Source organism: Neoarius graeffei, chromosome 24 (genome assembly GCF_027579695.1).
Source record: "Neoarius graeffei isolate fNeoGra1 chromosome 24, fNeoGra1.pri, whole genome shotgun sequence".
In the NCBI taxonomy this organism is placed as follows: domain Eukaryota; kingdom Metazoa; phylum Chordata; class Actinopteri; order Siluriformes; family Ariidae; genus Neoarius; species Neoarius graeffei.
This window is the reverse complement of record NC_083592.1, coordinates 23977979-24005043: the sequence shown is the minus strand read 5'-3', so window position 1 is coordinate 24005043 and position 27065 is coordinate 23977979. Positions and strand designations below refer to the sequence as shown.

General features: G+C 44.2%; 1 protein-coding gene across 1 annotated transcript in view; it reads right to left on the bottom strand.

Moving 5' to 3' along the window:
• qsox2 (quiescin Q6 sulfhydryl oxidase 2) overlaps positions 1-27065 on the bottom strand; it is a 75766-nt gene that overhangs the window by 7450 nt on the left and 41251 nt on the right. The window contains exons 8-9 of the mRNA XM_060906905.1: positions 13969-14098; positions 13758-13880 (exon numbers count right to left, since the gene is read on the bottom strand). Coding sequence (XP_060762888.1) covers positions 13758-13880; positions 13969-14098 — 253 coding nt within the window. The remainder of the gene's footprint in view (positions 1-13757; positions 13881-13968; positions 14099-27065) is intronic.

Below are 27065 nucleotides of genomic sequence, written 5' to 3'. Positions count from 1 at the left end.
AGCACCCGGAGGAAACCCACGCAGACACGGGGAGAACATACAAACTCCACACAAAGGCCCTCGCCGGCCGCTGGGTTTGAACTCGGAACCTTCTTGCTGTGAGGCGACCGTGCTAACCACTACACCACTGTGCCGCCCATGTGGGAAGCAATTTAAAAAGATCTCCAAAATTATTAGCAATAAATCATTCCATTATAAGGAAAATTATCTACAAGTGGCATAGATTTCAAAACAACTGCCAATTTGTCCAGGGCTGGCTGCTCCAACAAATTCAGCCCAAGAGCAGACTGTTTGATGCAAAAAGAAGTCTCCAAGAATCCCAAAATTTCACCATTGGATCTGCAGGTAACTCTTGCAACTTTTGGTGTGAAAGTGCATACATCTACAATCAGAAAGAGAATGGACAAATTTGACCTGCATGGAAGGCATGCCAGGAAAAAGCCTTTGCTTTCCAAAATGTACAGTGCCAAATGAACAAATGGGCAAAAGCCAGGCCTTCTGGAACAACGTGCTCTGGACAGATAACTCAAAAGGTAGAGTTGTTTGGCCACAGTAAGAGTATACGTGTGGCGCAGACTAAAGACAGCTTTGCAGGAGAAGAACCTCATACTAGAGCCCTGGACTCCCGCGGGACCCGACGCAAAGCAGTGTGGCGCGGGACAAATTTTGAAAACTCATTGCGGGCGCGGGCAGGAGGGGGAGTGCACAACGCGGGAGCGGGCGGGAGAGGTGATAAGCTGCAGTCCCGCTAACTAAAAACGTGTTTAAAATAAAATTTATAAATTATTAATTTATGTCTATCATATATAATTTGTGCTGGATATTTTATTTGGCATTAATAAAAACATTTTAAGGTGCCTAAGTTTGCGGATGTGGTCTAATCTCGCGTACGTTTCTGATTCCTTTCCGCTCTTCCGTGTTTGAGATCTCCAATCATGGCAGAAGAGCAGAGCTCCTCTAGTGAAGCTCACAATGGATATCTCTGTAAAGCCTCAGCTGTGCATGCCGCCTGGCAACGCGCACCCTCGCTACGTGCGCTAGGTGAAGGATCAGTCAGTGGAGAGCTCAGCATGTTTAATTCCCCAAGCCAATGACAAGAACTTTCGTGAGAAATAACGCGAACGTCTGCATCATGTGGGATTTGCGGGTGGGAGTGGGACAAAATATGGCAGGCGCGGGCGGGACTGAAAATCATAATTCTTTGCGGGAGCGGGACTGAAAATTCTGTCCCGCGCAGACCTCTACCTCATACCATCTGTGAAGCATGGTGGTGGAAAAGTTATGGTTTGGGGCTGCTTCACTGCCTCAGGCATTGGTAAACTTGCATTCAGTGATTAAACTATGAATTCTAAATCATTATCTTAAAAGCACTCCTTTGATATATGAGGCCATCTGTTCAAAAGTTGAAGTTGTACCGGAGGTGGACCTTTCAACAAGGTAATGATCCGAAGCACATTCGCAAATCCACCAAGGCTTCATGATCCATGGCTTCAAAAAGAAGAAATGGAGGGTTATGGAATGGCCTAGTCAAAGCTCATATTTGAACCCCCCTGAAATGTCAGGAGATTTAAAATATGCAAGAAAACCCTCAAACATATTGCCACTTAAGGAATTTTACATGGAAGAGTGGTCAAAAATTTCAGCAAACCAATGTCGGAGACTTGTGGACAATTATACAAAACGCCTACAAGAAGTTATTTCTGTTAAAGTGGGCAATACTAGCTTCTGAAGCCAAGGGTGTACTTACTTTCACCACAGAAGAATATTCGATCTATTTATCTTTTTGTTGAATAAATGATTGAAAGAGCTAATTTTGCTTGTTTTGTTTAAGTACATTTATCTGTAGGCACTGTATCAAAAGCGTGAAATGTTTGCTTGTTTCAACATGTTGAGAAAAGTCTACACTTTCCACAGGATATACTTCTTTTTTCATGACTATAAATAAAAATAACTCGCTTCTACAATCACGGTATCTTATCACCCAAATGAGGAGGTGTTCCCTTTTGAGTAGTGTTCCTCCCAATGTTTCTTCCTCATGTAATCTCAGGGAGTTTTTCTTTGCCACGGTCACCTTCGGCTTGCTCATTAGGAATACGTTTATAAGGTTATCAAGTTATATGTTTAAAACCTATATTGTTTTAGAATACTCAAACCAGCCTGTCTGGCACCAACAACCATGCCACAGTTACTGTCACACAGATCATTCCCCATCCTGATATAGACTGCATGAATATTCCGGCATAAAGGTGTTTCCTATGCACAGTACCAGTCAAAGGTTTGGACGACAGTGTTGTAGTCGAGTCACTAAACCTCGATTCCGAGTCCAGTCTCAAGTCCCTAGTATTCAAGTCCGAGTCAAGTTCAAGTCACTAAAGAAAATTTCGAGTCGAGTCCAAGAACTCCAACCACACCATTTGACGGTGGCTGTTGCTGCCTTTATGTGAAACCATCTCTGCTATTTTGTTGGACTAACGTTACTGCTTGACTGCTGCATTTTAGTTAAATAGGCTACAGCTAAAAAGCTTGTTCATTGCTCAGCAAGCCCTGCTATCAACAGGGCAAATAACACGAGAGAGGGTTAACACTAGCTAGTTCATCGGTCAGCAAGCAAGCCCTGCTATCAAGAGAGCAATGAACATAGCATGTCACTTCCTTCTCTGGGTGTAGTCTTGCCAAATGACGATTGAAGTTTGAGGTTGTCCCCATCGTCTCCTTGATAGTTCTTCTACAAATGGAACACACAGTAGTGCATTTTTCCCACTGCATGAGAAGTCTGTATAAGCAAAGCGGACAATCCTAGCAATCCTAGGGGCGTTCTCTCCATGCATTTTAGTGCAATTAACATTAGTTTGTTCTTGAGCATGATGTACGAACAGGTGAATGTGCATCCTCTTGCACGAAATTAGTATACAAATTAACGTAGATATAAATATCTTATGCCAAATTATTATGGCATGTTACAAAACAAACATCTGAGTCCTCATCTCCAATTTATGAGTCCGAATGCAGTAAAATGCACAAGTCCAAGTCAAGTCATGAGTCCTTAAAATTAGGGCACAAGTCGAAGTCCTGGACTTGAGTACTACAAGCCTGTTGGACACACGTACTCATTCATAGATTTTTCTTTATTTTGACCATTTTATACATTGTAGAACAATACTGAAGTCATCAAAATTATGAATGTTAACATATGGAACATGTATGGAATTATGTAGTAAACAAAGTGTTAAAGTTTCATATTTTAGATTCTTCAAAGTAGGCACCGTTTACCTTGACACTTTGCACACAATTGGCCTTATCTTAAACAGCTACATGATGTCACCTGGAATGCTTTTCAATTAACCGGTGTGCCTTGTCAAAAGTTAATTAGTACAATTTCCTGCCTTCTTAATACATGTTCGAGATCAAACAGTAAATATTACACAACAATAATAAACAGTACACAGCCCTATTCCACAACTGTAGTAATCCATATTATGCCAAGAACTGCTCAACTAAGTAAAGAGAAAATTATGGTCCATCATCATTACTTTAAGACATAAAGCCAATCCAGAAAATTGCAAGAACTTTGAGTGCACCTTCAAGTGCAGTTGCAAAAACCATCAAACACTTTGATTAAGCTGACTCTCAGGAGGACCGTCCAAGGAAAAGACGACCAAGACTTGCCTCTGCTGCAGAGGACAAGTTCATGAGAGTTACCAGCCTCATAGATTGCCAATTAACAGCACCTCAGATCAGAGCCTCCATAAATGTTTCAGAGTTCAAGTAGCAGACACATCTCAGCATCAACTGTGTAAATCCGTCTTTCATGGTGAAATTGCTGCAAATTAACCAGTACTGAGGGAGGCCAACAAGAAGAGAATTGCCTGGGCCAAAAAAACACAAGAAATACAAGTTAGACCAGTGGAAATCTGTACTTTAGTCGGAGGAATTCAAATGTGAGATTTTTGGTTCGAAATGTCGTGTCTTTGTGAGCTGCAAAAAGGGGAACTGATGGTATTTGCATGTGTAGTTCCCACTGTGAAGCATGGAGGAGGTGTAATGGTACTTTGCTGGTGACACTGTTGGTGATTTATTCAAAATTGAAGGCACACTTAACAGCATCACTACTAGAGCACTCTGCAGTGACATGCCATCCCATCTGTTTTACACTCAGTGGGACCATCATTTGTTTTTAAACAGGACCGTGACCCAAAACACACCTCCAGGCTATGTAAGAGCTATTTAACCAAGAAGGAGAGTGAAGGAATGCTGCATCATATGTCCTGGCCTCCACAATCACCCGACCTAAACCCAACTGAGATGGAATGAATTGGACCACAGAGTGAAAGAAAAGCAGCCAACAAGTGTTCAAAATGGGAACTCCTTCAAAAATATTGGAAAACCATTCCAGGTGAATACCTTGTGAAGCAGGTTAAGAGAATGCCAAGAGCATGCAAAGCTGACATCAAAGCAAAAAGGTGGCCATTTTGAGGAATCTAAAATATAAAACATTTTGCTTTGCTTGCTTACTGCATAATTCCATATGATTTATTTCAGTCTTGATGCCTTCAGCACACAGAAAATAATAAAAGAAAACCAACTGAACTAGGTGTAAAATTTTACACCTAATTCAAAACACACACGCGTTCAAATTAGGTGTAAAATCGTACATACACACACAATGCCATGTACCCTAACAAGGTTTCCAGGGCCTTTGGAGGAAAAGACAGACAGACCATAGAACACGGTTCCAGTCAAAGTTGTAGCGGCATTTAGCAAATTTCAGGCGCTTATGTTTTGTGGTTAAGTGACAGAAAAGGCTTTTTTTCCTGACATATCTTCCAAATAATCTGATGGCATGGAGGTGGTGTCTGATGGTGGTTTTAGAGACTTGGAAACCCCACGATTTTACTTTTTCTTGTAATTCAACAACAGTGATCCTTGGAGATATTTTGCCTCTCTTACCATTCTCCTCACAAAAGAAACAAAGATTGGTCCTCTTCCAGACAAGTTTGCAACAGTTGCAGTCCACTTTTTTATTATTGCCCTAACAGTAGAAATAGACATTTTCAGGCAAGTAGCCATTTTTAAAAATCACTATTCCCTGACATATGAAGGTCAACACACTTTTCGCTCACTTGGTTTGTGCGTTCTCTTATCTTTCTCATGCTGATGGATGTCTAAGAGAATTTGTCCTCTGCATCACCTCATATTTGTACCCCAGATAATCAGGAAGTCAGGGATTACAGCTTGAAAGTTCCTACACGCTCCAACTTAAAAAAAAAAAAAAAAAAAAATCTACTACTGAAATGGAAAACATGCTTCAGTTACACTGGGTTCATGATGACTTCTGGGGGTGCCAATAATAGTGGCACATGTGTTTGTTGAAAATAATTATTTCTTGATGAGGGATTTGTTTCTCTCTAAGTTTATTTCTATTAAAAAGGTTGGATTTCTCTCTTCCCCCCCCCCCAAAAAGGTGGATTTTTTTCTAACCATTTTGAATGGTCTTTACAAGGGGTAGCAATAATAATGGAGGACACTGTATGCAAGTTTAAAAAATACATTTACACACACACACACACACACACACACACACACACACACACACACGTGCTTGAAAGTTTGTAAACCCTTTAGAATTTTCTATATTCCTGCATAAATATGACCTAAAACATCATCAGATTTTCACACAAGTCCTAAAAGTAGATGCAGAGAACCCAGTTAAACAAATGAGACAAAAATATTATACTTGGTCATTTATTTATTGAGGAAAATGATCCAAATATTACACATCTGTGAGCAAAAGTATGTGAACCTTTGCTTTCAGTATCTGGTGTGACCCCCTTGTGCAACAATAACTGCAATGAAATGTTTCTGGTAACTGTTGATCAGTCCTGCACACCGGCTTGGAGGAATTTTAGCCCATTCCTCCGTACACAACAGCTTCAACTCTGGGATGTTGGTGGGTTTCCTCACATGAACTGCTCGCTTCAGGTCCTTCCACAACATTTCCATTGGATTAAAAGGTCAGGACTTTGACTTGGCCATTCCAAAACATTAATTTTATTCTTCTTTAACCATTCTTTGGTAGAACGACTTGTGTGCTTAGGGTCATTGTCTTGTTGCATGACCCACCTTCTCTTGAGATTCAGTTCATGGAAAGATGTCCTGACATTTTCCTTTAGAATTAGTTTGTATAATTCAGAATTAATTGTTCCATCAATGATGGCAAGCCGTCCTGGCCCAGATGCAGCAAATCAGGCCCAAACCATGATAATACCACCACCTTGTTTCACAGATGGGACAAGTTTCTTATGTTGGAATGCAGTGTTTTCCTTTCTCCAAACATAATGCTTCTGAAAATAAAATTTTTTATTGAAAATAAACATTTCTATTTTGGTCTCATCCGTCCACAAAACATTTTTCCAGTAGCCTTCTGGCTTGTCCACGTGATTTTTAGCAAACTGCAGACGAGCAGCAATGTTCTTTTTGGAGAGCAGTGGCTTTCTCCTTGCAACCCTGCCATGCACACCATTGTTGTTCAGTGTTCTCCTGATGGTGGACTCATGAACATTAACATTAGCCAATGTGAGAGAGGCCTTCAGTTGCTTAGAAATTACCCTGGGGTCCTTTGTGACCTCGCCGACTATTACACGCCTTGCTCTTGGAGTGATCTTTGTTGGTCAGCCACTCCTGGGGAGGGTAACAATGGTCTTGAAATTTCCTCCATTTGTACACAATCTGTCTGACTGTGGATTGGTGGAGTCCAAACTCTTTAGAGATGGTTTTGTAACCTTTTCCAGCCTCATGAGCATCAACAACGCTTTCTCTGAGGTCCTCAGAAATCTCCTTTGTTCGTGCCATGATACACTTCCACAAACATGTTGTGAAGATCAGACTTTGATAGATCCCTGTTCTTTAAACAAAACAGGGTAATTCAAGATCTTGAATTCAGGATAATTCATGATGATGGCGGCGCCCTGTATGGCAGCGGCTACTCCAGCTCCCGATAGCGATGTGCGTTTTACGTTAAATGTGTTGTCTGTACCGTCACAGTCTTGTACAAGAATAGTCTACAACAGAAGCTTACTACTCGGACTACAAAACTCCAACTTTTCAAATGATTTTTCCGGAGTTATGATGGCTTTGGAACCCAAAACACTCGGCGAGCTAGGCATTCTACACCAGCAAGACCCAGGGGCCTGCATGGCAGCGGACTCTCCTCCTGTCACCGGCCGACACTGGGGGCGACGCAAGTGGTGGGAGAGACCTAGCATGCGTCGCAAGCAGTGTGCTAGACCCAGTAAGCGGGGCAGTCGAGTGGGCATCAGCGCCAGGCTAAAAGCTAAACCATACAGACCTGCACTTCCTTCAATTCTGCTATCCAATGTTTGTTGGAAAACAAAAATGGACTACCTCAGACTGGATTTAATTACATAAAGAAAGGTGAGAGACTGCAGCGCCATCATCCTCACTGAGACATGGCTTAATCACACTGTTCCAGACAACGCCATTCAGGTGGACGGACTAACAACGTTTCAGGTGGACAGGAGCCACGCTCTCAGCGGTAAATCTCGGGGAGGTGGTGTGTGCATTTTCATCAATAACAACTGGTGTACTAACGTCAAAGTTCTCAAGTCACTGTTCAGAAGACATAGAATTTCTAACAGTTAAATGTCATCCAGTCTACTTGCCAAGAGAATTCTCAGCCATCAACATTACAGCTGTGTACATTCCTCCCAGTGCGAACACAAAGGACGCACTGTCTACACTGTATCAGTCTGTGAGCTCAATGCAGGACTAACCCGGACTCTGTCGATATAATCGCTGGCGATTTCAATCAGGCCAAATTGAAGACAGTACTCCCACATTAATCACAAACATGTGGACTTTGCAACTAGGGGAGAGAACACTCTTGACCAGGTCTACACAAACATTAAAACAGGCATTCAGAGCTGTTCCCCACCCCCACCTGGGAAACTCAGACCATCTCTCCGTTATGCTAATTCCAGCTTACAGACCACTGCTAACCAGGAACAAGCCATCTGTGAAACAGATCAGAACATGGCCAGAGGGGGCTACCTCTGCTCTTCAGGACTGTTTTGACTGCACAAACTGGAATGTTTTTAGGGAGGCTGCCACTACCAACCAGCATGTCAACATAACAGAATACAGAGAGTCTGTGATGGGATACATATCCAAATACATGGAAGATGTGACCGTCATCAAACACATCACCACAAGGGCCAATGAAAAACCCTGGTTCACCAGGGAGGTACGTGAGCTCCTGAGAGCACGGAATACTGCTTTCAAGTCTGGGGACAAAGAAGCTCTTAGAACTGCTAGGGCCAACTTGAACCGGGGCGTGAGAGCAGTCAAGCGTGCCTATGGACAGGAAATCCAAATCACACTTCACTGACATAAAAGACCCCAGACGCCTATGGCAAGGCATCCAGTCAGTAACCGATTACAGGCCAACACCCCCACCGTGTGAGGACAGCACAGACTTCCTAAACTCACTTAACACCTTCTTCAGCCGGTTTGAAGAAAACACCACTACACCAACAAAAGCCCCTCACTGCTCGGACAATGTACTTCACCTGGACCCTGCTGACATGCGGAGGACCCTTCAAAAGGTGAACCCCAGGAAAGCTGCTGGTCCTGACAATATACCTGGGTGTGTGCTTAGAGACTGTGCTGACTCACTTACAGATGTTCTCACAGATATCTTCAACACCTCTCTGAGCCAAGCCATCATACCAGCATGCTTCAAAGCAACCACCATCATACCGCTACCCAAGAAATCCCCAGCCACAACACTGAACGACTACCAGCCCATAGCACTCACTCCCATCATGATGAAGTGCTTTGAAAGACTGGTCAAGGCTCATACAACATCCAGCCTACCCACCACATTTGACCCATTCCAATTTGCATACCCTCCCAAGGACGCCATAACAACAGCACTTCACATCAGCCTGGCTCATCTGGAAAACAGTTACGTGCGGATGCTGTTCATTGACTTCAGCTCCGCCTTCAACACAGTCATCCCACAACACCTGGTGAACAAACTCAGTGCTATAGGCATCAGCACCCCGCTATGCAACTGGCTACTGGACTTTCTCACCAACAGACCACAGACAGTAAGACTTAGCAAAAACTCCTCAGAGACCACCATCATGAACACTGGGGTCCCCCCAGGGATGTGTGCCGAGTCCTCTGCTGTTCACACTGATTACCCATGACTGTTGTGCCAGACACAACTCAAACCACATCAAGTTTGCAGATGACACAACAGTGGTGGGCCTCATCAGCAACGACGACAACTCAGCCTACAGAGAGGAGGTACACCAACAATCTACACCTCAATGTCAATAAAACAAAGGAAATAACTGTGGACTTCAGGAAAAATCACATAATCTCACACACCCCTCACCATCAGTGGCAGTGCTGTGGAATCAGTAAAAAGCACCAAGTTCCTGGGGGGTGCACATCACAGATGACCTGACATAGACAACTAACACCACCTCCCTTGTCAAGAAAGCACAGCAATGCCTCCACTTCCTACGCAGGATGAGGAGAGCCACCCTCCCCCCTTCTGCACTCACCACCTTCTACAGGGTTGTCATTGAGAGCATCCTCACCAGCAGTCTCTCAGTCTGGTATGGCAGCTGCCCTGTTGCTGACCAGAAGGCCCTACAGAGGGTGGTGAGGACAGCAGAGATGATCACCAGATCAGCCCAACCATCCATCCAGGACCTATACCCATCCCGCTGCCACAAAAGAGCCATCAACATCAAAGACCCCACCCACCCTGCACACGAACTGTTTACCCTCCTACCATCTGGCAAGCGCTACAGCAGCATGCGTTGCAGGACTACCAGACTCAGCAACAGCTTTTTCCCCACAGGCCATCAGACTGCTCAACTCACTCATGAAAACTCCAAGAACATAACCCCCCCCACACACAAAAGACCAGCAAACTGTCAAAACAGTAAACTCAATGTCTACACAATGCTCTTTATATGCACATATGACAATATTCTTTTTTGCACAAGAACATACAAGTGTACAATACTTATTTATCTTCATGCTGCTATTCTGCACTTTACCATACTGCACCTTGTATTATTGTACCCTTGTACTATTGCACTCCAGTAACATACCTCAAACTTGACTACATTTCTGGAACACTGAATATTCTGGGAACTGTATGCCCACTGTCTGTCTATATGTTGTGCTAATTTGCTTATCTGTTGATGTCTGTGTGCACTTTTATGTTTAGTTGTGTGTCAAATTTTTAATACTGCACATTTGGAGTTTGGGGAAACGCAATTTTAATCCTCTGTGTAATTAACTGTTACATGGTCTGATTGACAATAAAGTTCACTTTGACTGTGGGTGCCCACTCACACCTGATTATCATCCCATTGATTGAAAACACCTGACTAATTTCACCTTCAAATTAGCTGCTAATCCTAGAGTTTCACATACTTTTGCCACTCATAAATATGTAATATTGGATTATTTTCCTCAATAAATAAATGACCAAGTATAATATTTTTGTCTCATTTGTTTAACTGGGTTCTCTTTATCTACTTGGACTTGTGTGAAAATCTGATGATGTTTTAGGTCATATTTATGCAGAAATATAGGAAATTCTAAAGGGTTCACAAACTTTCAAAACACGTCGATCCTGAGATTGAGATGCTGACCTCCTCTGCTCCTCGGTCCTGCCTGATCCATCCTGATGCCCTACATCTGGTTAGAGTCTTATCACATTGCTCCTGTGGAGGACGGCCCCATATGGACAGTTGAAAGTCACATATGGAAGATGGCTCTGGACATTTACTCATGCTTTTATGGCTGAGGACTACAGCTAACTTGCTAACTCTAGGACTGCAGTTGTCATGAACAGTTTTGCACTCAAGTTTCCATCAATGAACAGTTAATAACTTCAACAAAACAGACTTCATGTTAAAACTATAATGAATTTCCTGGTTTCACAGTCATACTTTGTGACTCTACAGGACACCGTTATAGAAGCAAGTTATTTATAAAAATCACATTGTCCATTATCACCCAAACGAGGATGGGTTCCCTTTTGAGTCTGGTTCCTCTCGAGGTTTCTTCATGTCATCTGAGGGTGTTTGTCCTTGCCACCGTCATCACAGGCTTGCTCATTGGGGATAAATTAGGGATAAAATTAGTTCATGTTTAAAGTCTTTAAATTTCTGTAAAGCTGCTTTGCGACAATGTCTATTGTTAAAAGCGCTATAAAATAAATGACTTTCAAATGGGGCTATTTTCTGTATTTTATTATTTACCATTTCATCTCAAATGCATTAAGAAGGTAAAAATTACACTCATTAACTTTTGATGATGCACATCTGTTCATTGAAACGCATTCCAGGTGACTACCTCATGAAGCTGGTTAAGATAATGCCACTAGTGTGCAAAGCGTCAAGGTAAATGGTGTTTATTTTGAATAGAAATTATGAAACCGATTTTGTTAACACTTTTTGTTTCATGCATAATTCCATACGTTATTTCATAGTGTTGATGTCTTCAGTATTGTTCTACAATGTAGAAAATAGTCAAAATACAAAAAAAAAAAAAAGCCCCCTATGAATGAGTTGGGGTGTCCAAACTTTTGACTGGTACTGTATACGAAATAAGGTAAGGATTTCCTTTTGGTGGTGTTTGTCTGCGTCAGTGAGAACACAATAATCATACTTCGGTATTGACCAAAACAACCAGTCTGAGAACATCTAAGATAGGTGGTCTTGGCCTGTCTCCAAGTCAACTTTTTGCATGGTCTGATTGTAGTGAGAATAGACCCCTTCGCATGTTTGTAAACAAACCGACCGTTGACAGGATGCGCGCGCAGCCTGGACCCAGAAACAATGGCGCTGCCCATAGACCGGCATTATGAGCTGTCAGATTATGCCAAACAATTGTCGTTACAAGATCGAGAATGCTACATAAATAAGTTAACTCTAACAAGTGGACATCACCTACCGGATCCGTATTTAATTAAAGAGTGGACGGACGATGTTAGTAAGTTCCTTGGTATACAATGGCCAGATATATACTCGTACCTTATTGACCAGACTTCAGTGTACACCCACGAAAAACTTCGTAGCTACAAGTCTTTAGACGCATATGATTATGTTATGTGCGGGCATGTACAACTTGATTAACAATGGGACATTCATATTCATTTTGTTTTAATCAAATTATGCCAGTGATGTGATGGCAATGTGGCTTTAGCTACAACAGCAAATACCAACACTAAGCAGCAATTTGCAGGAGGTAATGGCATGAAAGGAATGATAGTGTAAAGAGTGCAGCTAAGAGAAATCAGAGCTGCGTCAAAAGCGAGAGGCAGAGAGCAGAAATGAAACTGAATGGGGTGGGAGCTAGGTTAGAGCAGTCAACGTAAGTTGGCATTTAGAGTGAGGAGACACAATTTTGCCTTTCCATCCTTGCTTTAAAATTGTGATTTTCGGCATACACAAATAATGATGGCACAAAATCTGGACTGCTTGAGTCAAGCGAGACCTCTCCTACAAACAAAATTGCATGCTAAGCTAACATGCTAACAATATTCATTACATTGTGTAACTATGACCCAGCTAATCAGACAAACGTTACCAAAGTATTTTGCTACATCAATAAACGAAGACTAGAAAGAATAAAAAAAGAAAGATTTAATAAATAGCCTGATCTTACCTGTGATGAAGTGGGCGCTGCAAACCCGCACATTTTTGATAGTGCTTTCATCCCAGTCTACACGTTTGATGGCTTGTAGTCATAGACGTCGGCGATTTTTTTGGAATGGGTGAGATCCTGCTGGAATTCTGAACATTTTAACCCCATCACTGCTACGATTCTGACACCCGACAACACAACAACTAGGCACTTCTGAGTCTTTTTTGGGTCCAGGCTGCGCGCGCAATTTCCGCTTTCGTATGAATGACGTTTACTGCGAAGGGGTCTATACAATTTGGCCTTGAATCTACCCAACTGCAGGAAGTGTATTTAGGGGTACAGAAAGCATTTTTTTTTTTGTAGTTGTTAAACTGAGTCGTGAGGCACAACCTGAACTGTAGCACTGCAGTAATGCCAAGTATTTGAAATATCTGGACTGGCAAACTTAAATAAAAACTGGATGTGATGCACAAAATTCTAAATTAGTTATTTAAATAATTGTCCAAATTTATTTCAAGGGAGGTTTGTGTTCAGCCGTTTTTTGTCAGTTCTATGTGCGCTTAGCAACAGTTTAAGTTCTTTTTCTTTCCCCTTTTGGCTTTTTAGGTCCTTTAATTATAATTAAAAGGACCTAAAAAGCCAAAAGGGGAAAGTTTAAAAAAAAAAAAAATCACCACATGGCAAAAACAAAGTCTCAACTTTGCTCTGATTCGGACCATGGACCAACAGCTGTGACAGTTCCATAAAAGGCTTCATGCAAAGTACAAAAACAACCCAAAGAACAATAATTTGTTTCTTTACTATGTAATATTACATAGTAAAGAAACAAATACTGGCCAAGAATGGATCCTGGATACAGCTTCAAATATAACAAGAAAACGACCTACACCATTCTAGGTTATCCTTTTAATAATCAGTAATAAGTTGTGCAGGCAGGTAAAGGTTCAGCAATTGTTGTTGGGCAGAGACTAAACTCACTAGACTAAAATGACCTTCTATGCCATCTATATTTTTAGTTCATTTTGGTGGGGTCAAAGTTTGCCCATGTCGAATCTCACCCTCATCTTGTTGTTGGCCAGGTCCAAAATGGCTTCATAAGGAATCTTCTCCAGTGGTAAACTGATCAGCCATTCCAGTAGTGTCTCTACAAGCTTAACCACAGATTGGCGTCCAGGAAACAGCTGAGATCAGAGGTACAAGATGTTTAGAGTCATGTCAGTAGAGCTCACCATGGACAAAATTACAAACCTGTATATTAATGGGTCCTACCTTAGCCACTACTGTGACAAAGTTTTTGAAGGTTTTCAGATCCACTCCTTCCAAGGTCTTGTGAGTTGCCAGCTCCACTCTCAATAAGTAATGCAAAGCAGACTCGAGGTCTACCATGTACACTTTAGACCTAAATAAGTGAATAAATAAATAAAACACCCAAACAACTCTCTTATTGATAGAGTTATGGTGATGATACACGGGGCAACTTTTTGGGCAATGTTGCCGAGCAATGTTGCTGGCAACGGGCAACTAGGTGAGACACAGGGCAACTTTTCAGGGCAACTAACAATGGGCAACAACAGTTAGCAACGGCAGTTTACAGTTAGCTTAAAAAAAAAAACAAAAACGATGTCTTAATTTTTGCTGTGACCATTTAATCAAGCTGTCTGTTGTTTTAGAGCTTTGGTGAGGTAAATTTCTCCATATAGAATATTAAAATAACTTACTGGCGTAAAAACAGATGAGGAGTCTCTCCATCTCTTCACTCCACTGACACTGAGCGGCCGCCATATTTGTTTGAAATTTCTGATCCGAACCTCACCGGAGGTCACATAACTCGATACTCGCGTTCTGATTGGCTTATCTCAAAAAGTTGCCAGAGATTATCAAAACCATTCAGAAAGAAACAATGTTGCCCAATCTCAATAGAAAAGAGTCAAAACGCAATTGCCCAGCAACATTGCTCAGCAACATTGCCCAAAAAGTTGCCCCGTGTATCATCACCATTAGGATCCAGCTCACAGTTCAGAGCATCGCTCATCTGTTTAACTGGTTATCTTTAAACAACGAATCTTAAATGCCAATTAGTTCAAAATGTAAATCAGATTATTACACTTATTTTATTTAATCTAGGACAGGAGATTTTGTTAAATGCTCTAATCACCAGTCACAGGAGTGATAACTCACAAGCAAGAGTTCTAGTAAAGTTACTCAAATGTCTGGTAGTTTATCATACAACATGCCTATTTTAAAGAATGCCAACATGGTGTTTGTGGCAGTGGGGGCGTGGTCAAGCGGCGGTCTGTGACCAGAGGGCGGAGTCAGGGAAGGTAAGTGGCAGAATCACTACACCTGAGGTGAATTAACCTGTTTGTGTCTCTTCCCCAGTGACCGCGCCCTATTTAAGGAAGAGAGGGAGAGCAGAGCAGGCTCTCTCCCCCCAACCAGACGACAGGAGTGTGTATATATGTGCGTAGTTAAGGCTGAAAAGCTAAAAATAAGCGGGTTTTGTGAACTCAGTTCTAGCCTGCCGTCCTTCTGTGCTCCACCCACCCATCCGAACTGCTACAGTGGTGCTGAAACCCGGGATTTGGAGCGCTGAAGCAGAACAGCCCCATGGAGTCCTCCCCTTTCGCCGAGCTGGTCCACGCCCTTGCCACAGCCCAGCAAAGCCAGCACCAAGCACTAGTCGCCCTCCGGAAGGAACAGGAACAGCGGTTCGAGGCCCTGGTGCTGGCTCAGCAGGAAGAGTGACAGGCGTTCCGGCACCTCCTTGCGTCGGCGGGGTCGTCCCCCTTCACCCTGACGAAAATGGGCCTGTAGGACGACGCCGAGGCCTTCCTCACGTTCTTTGAGCAGGTAGCAGAGACCTCGGGGTGGCCGATGGAACAGCGTGCGGCGCGCCTCCTCCCCCTGCTAACGGGAGAGGCGCAGCTGGCCGTGCTACAGCTCCCCACCGACTGGCCTACGCGGACCTTGCTGGAGGACGCGGCCGTCCTCCAGCATGTGGGGCGCACCCCCGAGCAACAATGGCAGCGCTTCCGCGCTTTGCGCTTGGAGGAAGTCAGCCGGTCGTTCGCGTTTGGCCAGCAACTCCGGGATGCCTGCGGGCGGTGGTTGAGAGCCGACAACCGCGATGCCGAGGGGATCATCGACCAGGTGGTGCTGGAGCAGTTCATCGCGTGTCTACCAGCCGGAGCTGCAGAGTGGGTCCAGTGCCACCGCCCGGCGTCGCTGGATCAGGCAATCGAGCTGGCGGAGGACCATTTGGCGGCTGTCTCGACGGCAGGACAGCAGACAACCTCTTCTCCCCTCTCTCTCTCCCCGTGTCTCATCCTCACCCTGTTCCCCCACCGCGGGGGCCTGCCCCACCCCAGCCGGCCCGCCGCACCTGCGGTGCCCTCCCGTTTCTCCCTTCTGTGTCTGTCTCTCCCCCCCCCCCCATCAGGTGAGTGAGCCCCAGAGCAGAGAGGAAGCCCGGGCCGGTTTGCTGGCGCTGCGGGGAGCCGGGCCACCTTCAACAGCAGTGCTCGGTAATGGAGGTGGGCGCGGTGGTTCGGATCCCCGACACGCCAGGAGCCGCCCTCGATCGGGCCGGAGCGTATCGCATACCGGTGAGTATCCAAGGGGATACACCTCAGAAATGGATTCTGGTTGTAATCAGACCTCAATCCACCAAAACCTGGTGCAAGACGAGGCATTGGGGGGGGAGCACAATTGGTGAAGGTGTTGTGTGTGCACAGGGATGTTCACAGCTACCCTTTAGTGTTGGTCCACATTTTTTTTCCAGGGGAAAAATGTATATAGTGAAGGCGGCGGTTAATCCTCGCCTTACCCACTCAATTTTGGGGACGGATTGGCCGGGATTTGGGGAATTAATGAGTCATGAAGAGTGGGTCCTGCCGTAGTTTAATAGGGGGAGGTTCCGGTGTCGCATTGGCGGGAGCAGCTGTCACAGAGCTGCCTATGTCAGCTCCGCATCAGAGTGAGGAGCCGCTGGCTCCTCTTCTCTCTCTCGGGGAATCCCTCGCAGATTTTCCATTAGAGCAGTCGCGAGACTAGACTCTGCAGCATGCATTTGACCAAGTGAGAGTAATCGATGGTCAAATGCTCCAGCCAAACGCCACCCCATCCTTCCCATACTTCACAATTATGAAGGATAGATTATACCGAGTGATGCAGGACACTCAAACTAAAAAAAAGAGCGAGTCACACAGCTTTTGATTCCGAAGAGCCGCCGGGAATTGGTATTCCAGGCGGCTCACTTTAATCCCATGGCTGGACACTTAGGGCAGAATAAAACAGTAGCCCGAATAATGGCCCGGTTCTATTGGCCAGGGATTCGTGGCGATGTCCACAGGTGGTGTACGGCATGGCGCGAAAGCCAGTTAGTAAATCCAGCGGCCATTCCAAAAGCGCCTTTGCGCGCTCTACCATTAATCGAGACCCCGTTCGAAAGAATTGGGATGGATCTCGTCGGGCCATTAGATTGGTCAGCACGAGGGTACCGCTTTATATTAGTTCTGGTGGACTATGCAACACGATACCCGGAAGCGGTGCCTCTTCGCAATATCTCAGCACGCAGTATTGCAGAGGCACTCTTCCACGTCATCTCCCGAGTTGGAATCCCGAAAGAGATTCTGACTGACTAAGGCACCGCGTTTATGTCACGAACACTGAACAAACTTTATGGGTTATTAGGTATTAAGCCGATCCGCACCAGCGTGCATCACCAACAATCGGACGGTTTAGTCGAATGATTCAATCGCACCCTCAAAAATATAATTAGGAAATTCGTAAGCGAGGACGCACGTAATTGGGATAAATGGCTCGAGCCCCTTGTTGTTTTCAGTGCGAGAGGTCCCACAAGCCTCCACGGGGTTCTCCCCGTTCGAACTGTTATATGGGCGTAAGCTGCGCAGCATTTTAGATGTGCTTTAAGAAAATTGGGAGGAGGGACCTTCACCAAGTAAAAATGAAATTCAATATGTTATGGACCTGTGCGCAAAACTACACACACACACACACACCCCCCCCCCAACCCAGGAGAATTTGCGGCAGGCCCAAGAACGGCCAACCCGTCTGTACGACAAGGGTATGCGCCTTAGGGAGTTCACACCGGGAGATAAAGTACTCGTACTGTTGCCCACATCGAGCTCCAAATTGGTCGCCAAATGGCAAGGACCCTTTGAGGTCACACGGCGAGTCGGGGACGTCGACTACAAGGTGAGGCGAACGGACAGGGGTGGGGGTGCTACAGATTTACCACCTCAATCTGCTCAAACTCTGGAACGAGGAGGTCCCCGTGGCATTGGTGTCGGTGGTTCCAGAGAAGGTGGAGCTGGGGCCGGAGGTTCAAAAGGGAGCATTGGCATCGTGTACCTCTCCGGTCCCCTGCGGAGACCACCTCTCCCCGACCCAACTCACGGAGGTTGCCCAGTTGCAGACCGAATTTTCAGACGTGTTCTCGCCCCTGCCCGGCCGCACCGACCTCATAGAGCATCACATTGAGACGCCCCCGGGGGTGGTAGTGTGTAGCCACCCTTACAGGCTACCCGAACACAAGAAAAAAAAGTGGTTCGGGAAGAACTTGAGGCCATGTTTGAAATGGGGATCGTCGAGGAGTCCCACAGCGACTGGAGCAGCCCAGTGGTCTTGGTACCCAAGGCCGACGGGTCGGTCCGGTTCTGTGTGGACTATAGAGAATTCAACGTGGTGTCTAAATTTGACGCGTACCCAATGCCTCGTGTTGATGAGTTGCTCGATCGACTAGGCACGGCTCGCTTTTACTCGACACTGGATTTGACGAAGGGTTATTGGCAGATCCCCTTGACTCCATTATCCTGAGAAAAAACGGCCTTTTCCACACCGTTCGGCTTACACCAGTTTGTCACACTTCCTTTTGGGCTGTTTGGGGCGCCCGCTATGTTTCAGCGGCTGATGGATAGGGTCCTCCGCCCCCATGCCACCTATGTGGCCGCATACCTTGACGACATCATTATTTATAGTAATGACTGGCTGCGGCACCTACAACACCTGAGGGCCGTCCTTAGGTCGCTGAAGCGGGCGGGTCTCACAGCCAACCCGAAGAAGTGTGCGATTAGGTGGGTGGAAGTACGGTATCTGGGCTTCCACTTGGGCAACGGGCAGGTGTGTCCCCAAATTAATAAAACGGCAGCGATTGCGGCCTGCCCGAGGCCCAAGACCAAAAAGGGGGCGAGACAGTTCCTGGGGCTGGCTGGCTGGCTATTATCGTAGGTTTATACCTAATTATTCAGACGTCACCAGCCCGCTGACTGATCTCACTAAAAAGGGGGCACCAGATCCGGTCCAGTGGACGGAGCAATGCCAGCGGGCTTTTTCTGAGGTAAAGGCTGCACTGTGTGGGGGGCCACTGTTACACTTCCCTGACTTTTCTCTCCCTTTTATATTGCAGACGGACGTGTCGGACAGAGGACTGGGGGCTGTTTTGTCCCAGGAGGTGGAGGATCACCCAGTGCTGTACATAAGCCGTAAGCTGTCAGTGCGTGAGGGGCACTACAGCACCATAGAGAAGGAGTGTCTGGCCATCAAGTGGGCGGTCCTCGCCCTCCGTTACTACCTGCTGGGACGCCCTTTCACCCTCTGTTCGGACCACGTGCCCCTCCAGTGGCTCCACCGCATGAAGGATGCCAACGCGCGGATCACCCGTTGGTATCTGGCACTCCAACCTTTTAACTTCAAGGTGGTCCACAGGCTGGGGGCGCAGATGGTCGTGGCAGACTTCCTCTCCCGTCAAGGGGGGGGGGGGAAGGTCGGCTGAAGGCCGGACGGCTGCCCGGCCTGAGTCAGGCGGTGGGGGTATGTGGCAATGGGGGCATGTGGCAGTGGGGGCGTGGTCAAGCATCAGTCTGTGACTGGAAGGCGGAGTCAGGGAAGGTAAGTGGCAGAATCACTACACCGGAGGTGAATTAACCTGTTTGTGTGTCTTCCCCAGTGATCGCGCCCTATTTAAGAAAGAGTGGAAGAGCAGAGCGGGCTCTCTCCCCAACCAGACGACGGGTGTGTGTGTGTGTGTATATATATATATATATATATACACACACACACACACACACACACGTAGTTAAGGCTGAAAAGCTAAAAATAAACGGGTTTTGTGAACTCAGTTCTGGCCTGCCATCCTTCTGTGCTCCACCTACCCATCCAAACTGCTACAGTGTTATAATGACCTGTCCAGGGTGTACCACACCTCTCACCCAAAGTCAGATGGGATTGGCTCCAGCTCTCCTGATGGATGTAGATAATGGATGGTGCTACAACTTTGAAATGGTGTTTATTATAGTTTCTATACAATTATAGACTACATTTTCTCACCACTTGGGTGGTACTCTTAAGGGGATTTCATTTGTACCTTCAGCATGTACAGTGGTGCTTGAAAGTTTGTGAACCCTTTACAACCCCAATTCCAGAAAAGTTGGGACAAAGTACAAATTGTAAATAAAAATGGAATGCAATAATTTACAAATCTCAAAAACTGATATTGTATTCACAATAGAACATAGACAACATATCAAATGTCAAAAGTGAGACATTTTGAAATTTCATGCCAAATATTGGCTCATTTGAAATTTCATGACAGCAACACATCTCAAAAAAGTTGGGACAGGGGCAATAAGAGGCTGGAAAAGTTAAAGGTACAAAAAGGAACAGCTGGAGGACCAAATTGCAACTCATTAGGTCAATTGGCAATAGGTCATTAACATGACTGGGTATAAAAAGAGCATCTTGGAGTGGCAGCGGCTCTCAGAAGTAAAGATGGGATGAGGATCACCAATCCCCCTAATTCTGTGCCGACAAATAGTGGAGCAAGTTCGACAGTGTAAAATTGCAAAGAGTTTGAACATATCATCATCATCTACAGTGCATAATATCATCAAAAGATTCAGTGAATCTGGAAGAATCTCTGTGCGTATGGGTCAAGGCCGGAAAACCATACTGCAAGGGTCTTCAATCCTATCCACAAAGGGCCAGTGTGGCTGCAGGCTTTCATTCCAACCAAGCAGGAGCTACACCTGATTTCACTTGTTTAATCATTTCACCCTCGTCTCCAGTCAACAATCAAGTGAGCCTCCAATTTGGCTGTAATGAAAGCCTGCAGCTACACCGGCCCTTTGCGGATAGGATTGAAGACCCCTGCCATACTGGGTACCCGTGATCTTCGGACCCTTAGACGGCACTGCATCACATACAGGCATGCTTCTATATTGGAAATCACAAAATGGGCTCAGGAATATTTCCAGAGAACATTATCTGTGAACACAATTCATCGTGCCATCCGCCGTTGCCAGCTAAAGCTCTATAGTTCAAAGAAGAAGCCGTATCTAAACATGATCCAGAAGCGCAGACGTCTTCTCTGGGCCAAGGCTCATTTAAAATGGACTGTGGCAAAGTGGAAAACTGTTCTGTGGTCAGACGAATCAAAATTTGAAGTTCTTTATGGAAATCAGGGACGCCATGTCATTCGGACTAAAGACGAGAAGGATGACCCAAGTTGTTCTCAGTGCTCAGTTCAGAAGCCTGCACCTCTGATGGTATGGGGTTGCATTAGTGCGTGTGGCATGGGCAGCTTACACATCTGGAAAGACACCATCAATGCTGAAAGGTATATCCAGGTTCTAGAGCAACATATGCTCCCATCCAGACGATGTCTCTTTCAGGGAAGACCTTGCATTTTCTAACATGACAATGCCAAACCACATACTGCATCAATTACAGCATCATGGCTGCGTAGAAGAAGGGTCTGGGTACTGAACTGGCCAGCCTGCAGTGCAGATCTTTCACCCATAGAAAACATTTGGCACATCATAAAACGGAAGATACGACAAAAAAGACCTAAGACAGTTGAGCAACTAGAATCCTACATTAGACAAGAATGGGTTAACATTCCTATCCCTAAACTTGAGCAACTTGTCTCCTCAGTCCCCAGACATTTACAGACTGTTGTAAAGAGAAAAGGGGATGTCTCACAGTGGTAAACATGGCCTTGTCCCAACTTTTTTGGGATGTGGTGTTGTCATGAAATTTAAAAATCACCTAATTTTTCTCTTTAAATGATACATTTTCTCAGTTTAAACATTTGATATGTCATCTATGTTCTATTCTGAATAAAATATGGAATTTTGAAACTTCCACATCATTGCATTCCGTTTTTATTTACAATTTGTACTTTGTCCCAACTTTTTTGGAATCGGGGTTGTACAATTTTCTATATTTCTACATAAATATGACCTAAAACAACATCAGATTTTCTCAAAAGTAGATAAAGAGAACTCAGTTAAACAAATGAGACAAAAATATTATACTTGGTTGTTTATTTATTGAGGAAAATGATCCAATATTACATATCTGTGAGTGGCAAAAGTATATGAATCTCTAGGATTAGTAGTTAATTTGAAGGTGGAATTAGAGTTAGGTGTTTTCAATCAATGGGATGACAATCAGGTGTGAGTGGGCACCCTGTTTTACGTAAAAGAACAGGGATCTATCAAAGTCTGATCTTCACAACACGTTTGTGGAAGTGCATCATGGCACGAACAAAGGAGGTTTCTGAGGACCTCAGAAAAAGCGTTGTTGATGCTCATGAGGCTGGAAAAGGTTACAAAACCATCTCTAAAAAGAGTCTGGACTCCACCAATCCACAATCAGACAAATTGTGTACAAATGGAAGAAATTCAAGACCATTATTACCCTCCCCAGGAGTGGTCAACCAACAAAGATCACTCCAAGAGCAAGGCATGTAATAGTCGGCGAGGTCACAAAGGACCCCAGGGTAACTTCTAAGCAACTGAAGGCCTCTCTCACATTGGCTAATGTTAATGTTCATGAGTCCACCGAACAACAATGGTGTGCATGGCAGGGTTGCAAGGAGAAAGCCACTGCTCTCCAAAAAGAACATTGCTGCTCGTCTGCAGTTTGCTAAAGATCACATGGACAAGCCAGAAGGCTATTGGAAAAATGTTTTGTGGACGGATGAGATCAAAATAGAACTTTTTGGTTTAAATGAGAAGCATTATGTTTGGAGAAAGGAAAACACTGCATTCCAGCATAAGAACCTTATCCCATCTGTGAAACATGGTGGTGGTAGTATCATGGTTTGGGCCTGATTTGCTGCATCTGGGCCAGGACGGCCTGCCATCATTGATGGAGCAATTAATTCTGAATTATACCAGCAAATTCTAAAGGAAAAATGTTAGGACACCTGTCCATGAACTGAATCTCAAAAGAAGGTAGGTCATGCAGCAAGACAACAACCCTAAGCACACAAGTCATTCTACCAAAGAATGGTTAAAGAAGAATAAAGTTAAATGTTTTGGAATGGCCAAGTCAAAGTCCTGACCTTAATCCAATCAAAACGCTGTGGAAGGACCTGAAGTGAGCAGTTCATGTGAGGAAACCCACCAACATCCCAGAGTTGAAGCTGTTCTGTATGGAGGAATGGGCTAAAATTCTTCCAAGCCGGTGTGCAGGACTGATCAACAGTTACCAGAAACATTTAGTTGCAGTTATTGCTGCACAAGGGGGTCACACCAGATACTGAAAGCAAAGGTTCACATACTTTTGCCACTCACAGATATGTAATATTGGATCATTTTCCTCAATAAATAAATGACCAAGCATAATATTTTTGTCTCATTTTAGGACTTGTGTGAAAATCTGATGATGTTTTAGGTCATATTTATGCAGAAATTTATAAAATTCTAAATGGTTCACAAAGTTTCAAGCACCACTGTATGCACAGCCATCCGGGGAACATTGTATGCGAGTTTGATCAAAATTCAATAGGTCCTGTAGTAGGAGTAGCAATTTTTGTAAATTGAGGACGGATGACAACAGAAAAGATGACATCTGGATGACGCGTGATTGCATAAGCTCATCCGGCCTGTCCTACGGTTGGATGAGCTAAAAATGTGGTATTCCCTTAAAGTGCTGATGACACGAACATGACTCTATGCAATTTCTTAAATAAACTATACAACATGGCAAACGTTAGATTTCTGTTATAATTACGTGAAAAGAAGCTGTTGTTACGCGAATATCCAACTTTTAATTGCACAGCGCAAGAAAACTGGGTCCGTGGCTTGCGGCCATGTTGTGACGTCAGCGGAAGAACATGCTGCGCTTCACTGGCTGTTCTACTCAATGGAAATGGCGCATGAAAACGCTGGTGAACTTTCTAGTGCTAGCTCTTCAACAACCAAATACTGGTACTTTAAGCAGTGATCATGATGACATGATTTTATCTGATTTTAAATAAATGAGATTGATAATAAATGTGAATGTTCACAACTAGTACATACAAACTCCGCAGCTTCTGATTCAGCAGCTGCGTCATACTCCGCAAAAACATCAAGAACCTACAATATAAATGGAAATGCAATACACTAAGCTCAAATTACTTTTGGAAAGTATAATTTCTAAATTTTTTCTACATATTCTTGAAGTCGGTCATCGGGGTACTTGCTACCGTTCCCCAACAACGCATGGCAAAGGGTAAAGTGTAGTGTTGCTACGAGTACTTGCTAAAGCCTCCGGTGGAAGATCCTCGATGTGCTGATAAGACGTACAGTTCTATATAACACACAAGTGTCACGATAATCACAAAACAGATGCAAATTGCTTAAAAATTAGGTATTTTAACAATCATGTGTTGATCTCTTCCGAACAGAATCTATGATAGCCTACCCTCTTTACCCTTTGCCTCTCGTTGCTAGGCGGCAGTTACATGAAAGCCGCAAGCTTTCACAAGCAAATACATGACTGATATCACGCCGACTTTATGATTACATTTATGATTATCATGAATGTGTACTCTATGATGTGTACTCTATGAGCACTCTGGAGCGAGTCACTTCCAAGATGGCCGCGCAGACCGCATGGTTACTATTTTTAGCATCATGTCAGAACACTCTATAGCTCTACGTACCTTTATCTTATGTCGTTTCTCAACACATGTTCTGACAGGAGGACTGTCTTTGGAGGAGTCGGCTTGTCCCAGGCGACTGCTGGATCCGGCATAGCTACTAGTAGACCCCCTCCGGAATACTGTAGGCACTGCTGATGGTAGCAGCACACGTTTGTGCTGAACTGAACACCCAAGAGATTCTTTTAAGCTGGGAAGGGTGTCAAAACAATCCAAATCGAAGTGTTCAGAGCACAGGACGGATGTTGGTGAGGGCTCCCACTTGTCACGAGTGCGCCTGACTTGCCTCACCCACTTCGCATGCAGCTCGGGATCTCTGGGAAACTTGAATAAACTTACCCCATCCTTGTGGGTTTTGGAGCAAAAGCCGGCAACACAACGCGAAGGCATAATTAATTTTTATATATATATATATATATATATATATATATATATATATATATATATATATATATATATATATATATAAATAAATGTATAATAATACTAATAATGATAAACTGAACACCTGCTGCATCAACAACAAACTGGTAAGTTAGGAGGAAGGTTCTTTCGCTGATGTCATATAGCTCCTCCTCCTCTTTCATCTCCTGGGTGCTGCAGCCCCGTCAAATTTGCCCAAATAGCCACGTTTTTTTATCATAACTTGTAAAATAGGCGCCTTCGTGAATTAATATATGGATCATCTGGAATTACTTTTTATGTTATAAAACATCGCCAAAGATGTCAAAAACGTGTCATCAGCACTTTAAAATCCCTTGTTTACAAATGTTCAGCTAAGCCCCTAACATGCATGACTGATGTTCCATTTTAAAGTTTAACCATAAGCATGAACTTTTCAATTTCAAGTGGTCACTTTTGGTTCTTAGCTGCATTTCACATCACTTTTGACTAGCGACATGGTGTGCAAGATGTATCAGTTTGGAACTTGAAGTGAAGAGATTATACCCAGGACAGCTGGCAGAAAGACACACGCTGTAACCTGCGATCGGTCGGGTGGCGACCGATCGCAGGTGGACGCAGTCGTTTTGTGTCAAATCCTTCGTTGTCGTCAGACGTATTGCAAGACGCAGAGTTTTTAAAAAGTGCATATCACAGGTAAATTCAGGAGCAAGATCAATGCAATTCTCCTATTTTATATTAAAAACTTTGGTCAAATATCAGTCATTTTGCGAAATTTTTTTTTTACCTTGCGCAATACCTGAAAAATTCAGTTGAAATCAAGCCATTTAAGGCGAATTGGTCCGCCTCTGAAAAAACTTGCCATTTGGATTTCCCGGGAAACATTGATTTAGGTGACGTCACGTGAGGGATGCCTCCCTCTGAATCCTGTCAGCGTTGGTTTGTTTGAGATAACGACCTGGTGGTTTTCTGCTAATTTCTTCAACGTTATCATAATTATTAAAATGGTTAACAGATGTATCGTAGGAGGATGTAGCAACATTACATTCTTCATCCAAAGGTGAAGTAACATTGCGTTCAGGTGACAATTCCATATTTCAATGCAAAATCGCTAGCTGCTAAACTTGGTCTACACAGGCTGTGCACTGAAACCGTGCAAGCTCTCGCAGCCTGCTGGCACTTCCGCAGGTGACGTCACGAATCTGGCTCCAGACTCCCTTGGGATTTTTACAGACACGTTTTGTTACTTTATTTTTTTCTGCTGTAGACAGATAGCCTTGTGCAAAATTACCCTTCTGGATGAGTGTGTAAAGGGACATTCTTTCATATAAAAAACAAACAAACAAACAAACCCGAATTTGGTCCAGGATATGCACTAAGCTGAATCAACTAGTTGGAAACAGACGCAGGTTGACGCTGCACACAGAAAACTTTTAAAAAATATAAAGGCCATAAGACTGCTTGCAGGTTGTTGTAAACTATTTTCAGGTGCAGTCTGCATGTACCTGCGATGCATCGCAGCCATCTCTAAAGACTTGTCTTCCCCTGCGTCAGTCTGCATCTAGCTGCCACTACCTGCTTCAATCTGCGATTGGTCGCTCAAGCGCTGCACGACCACCTGCCTCTACATGCGTCAACCTGCTGTTTGCACCGATTGGAAGCGAATCGCAGCTGAAATGTGAACAGATCGTGATCCACTTGCATCAACCTGCCTCTGCTAAAGATCCTCTGTAACACACTGCCATTATCTACATCGTTGTGCATCGACGCAAGACCAGTATTGCATCTACCTGCGATTTTGTTATCGCAGGTAGACGCAAGTAGTTGAAAACTAGTCGCGGCCTGCTGTCTGACCTGGGCATTAAACATACAACTATAGAAAAAAAATTAAGAGAGTACTTTTAATGGTGACCACCATTAAAAGTGATCTTTAAATTTTTTCCCTCCAGCTGTACATTTCTCTGTACATTTGTCTTTAAAAATTACGTTTTTGCCAACAAGTAGACGACAT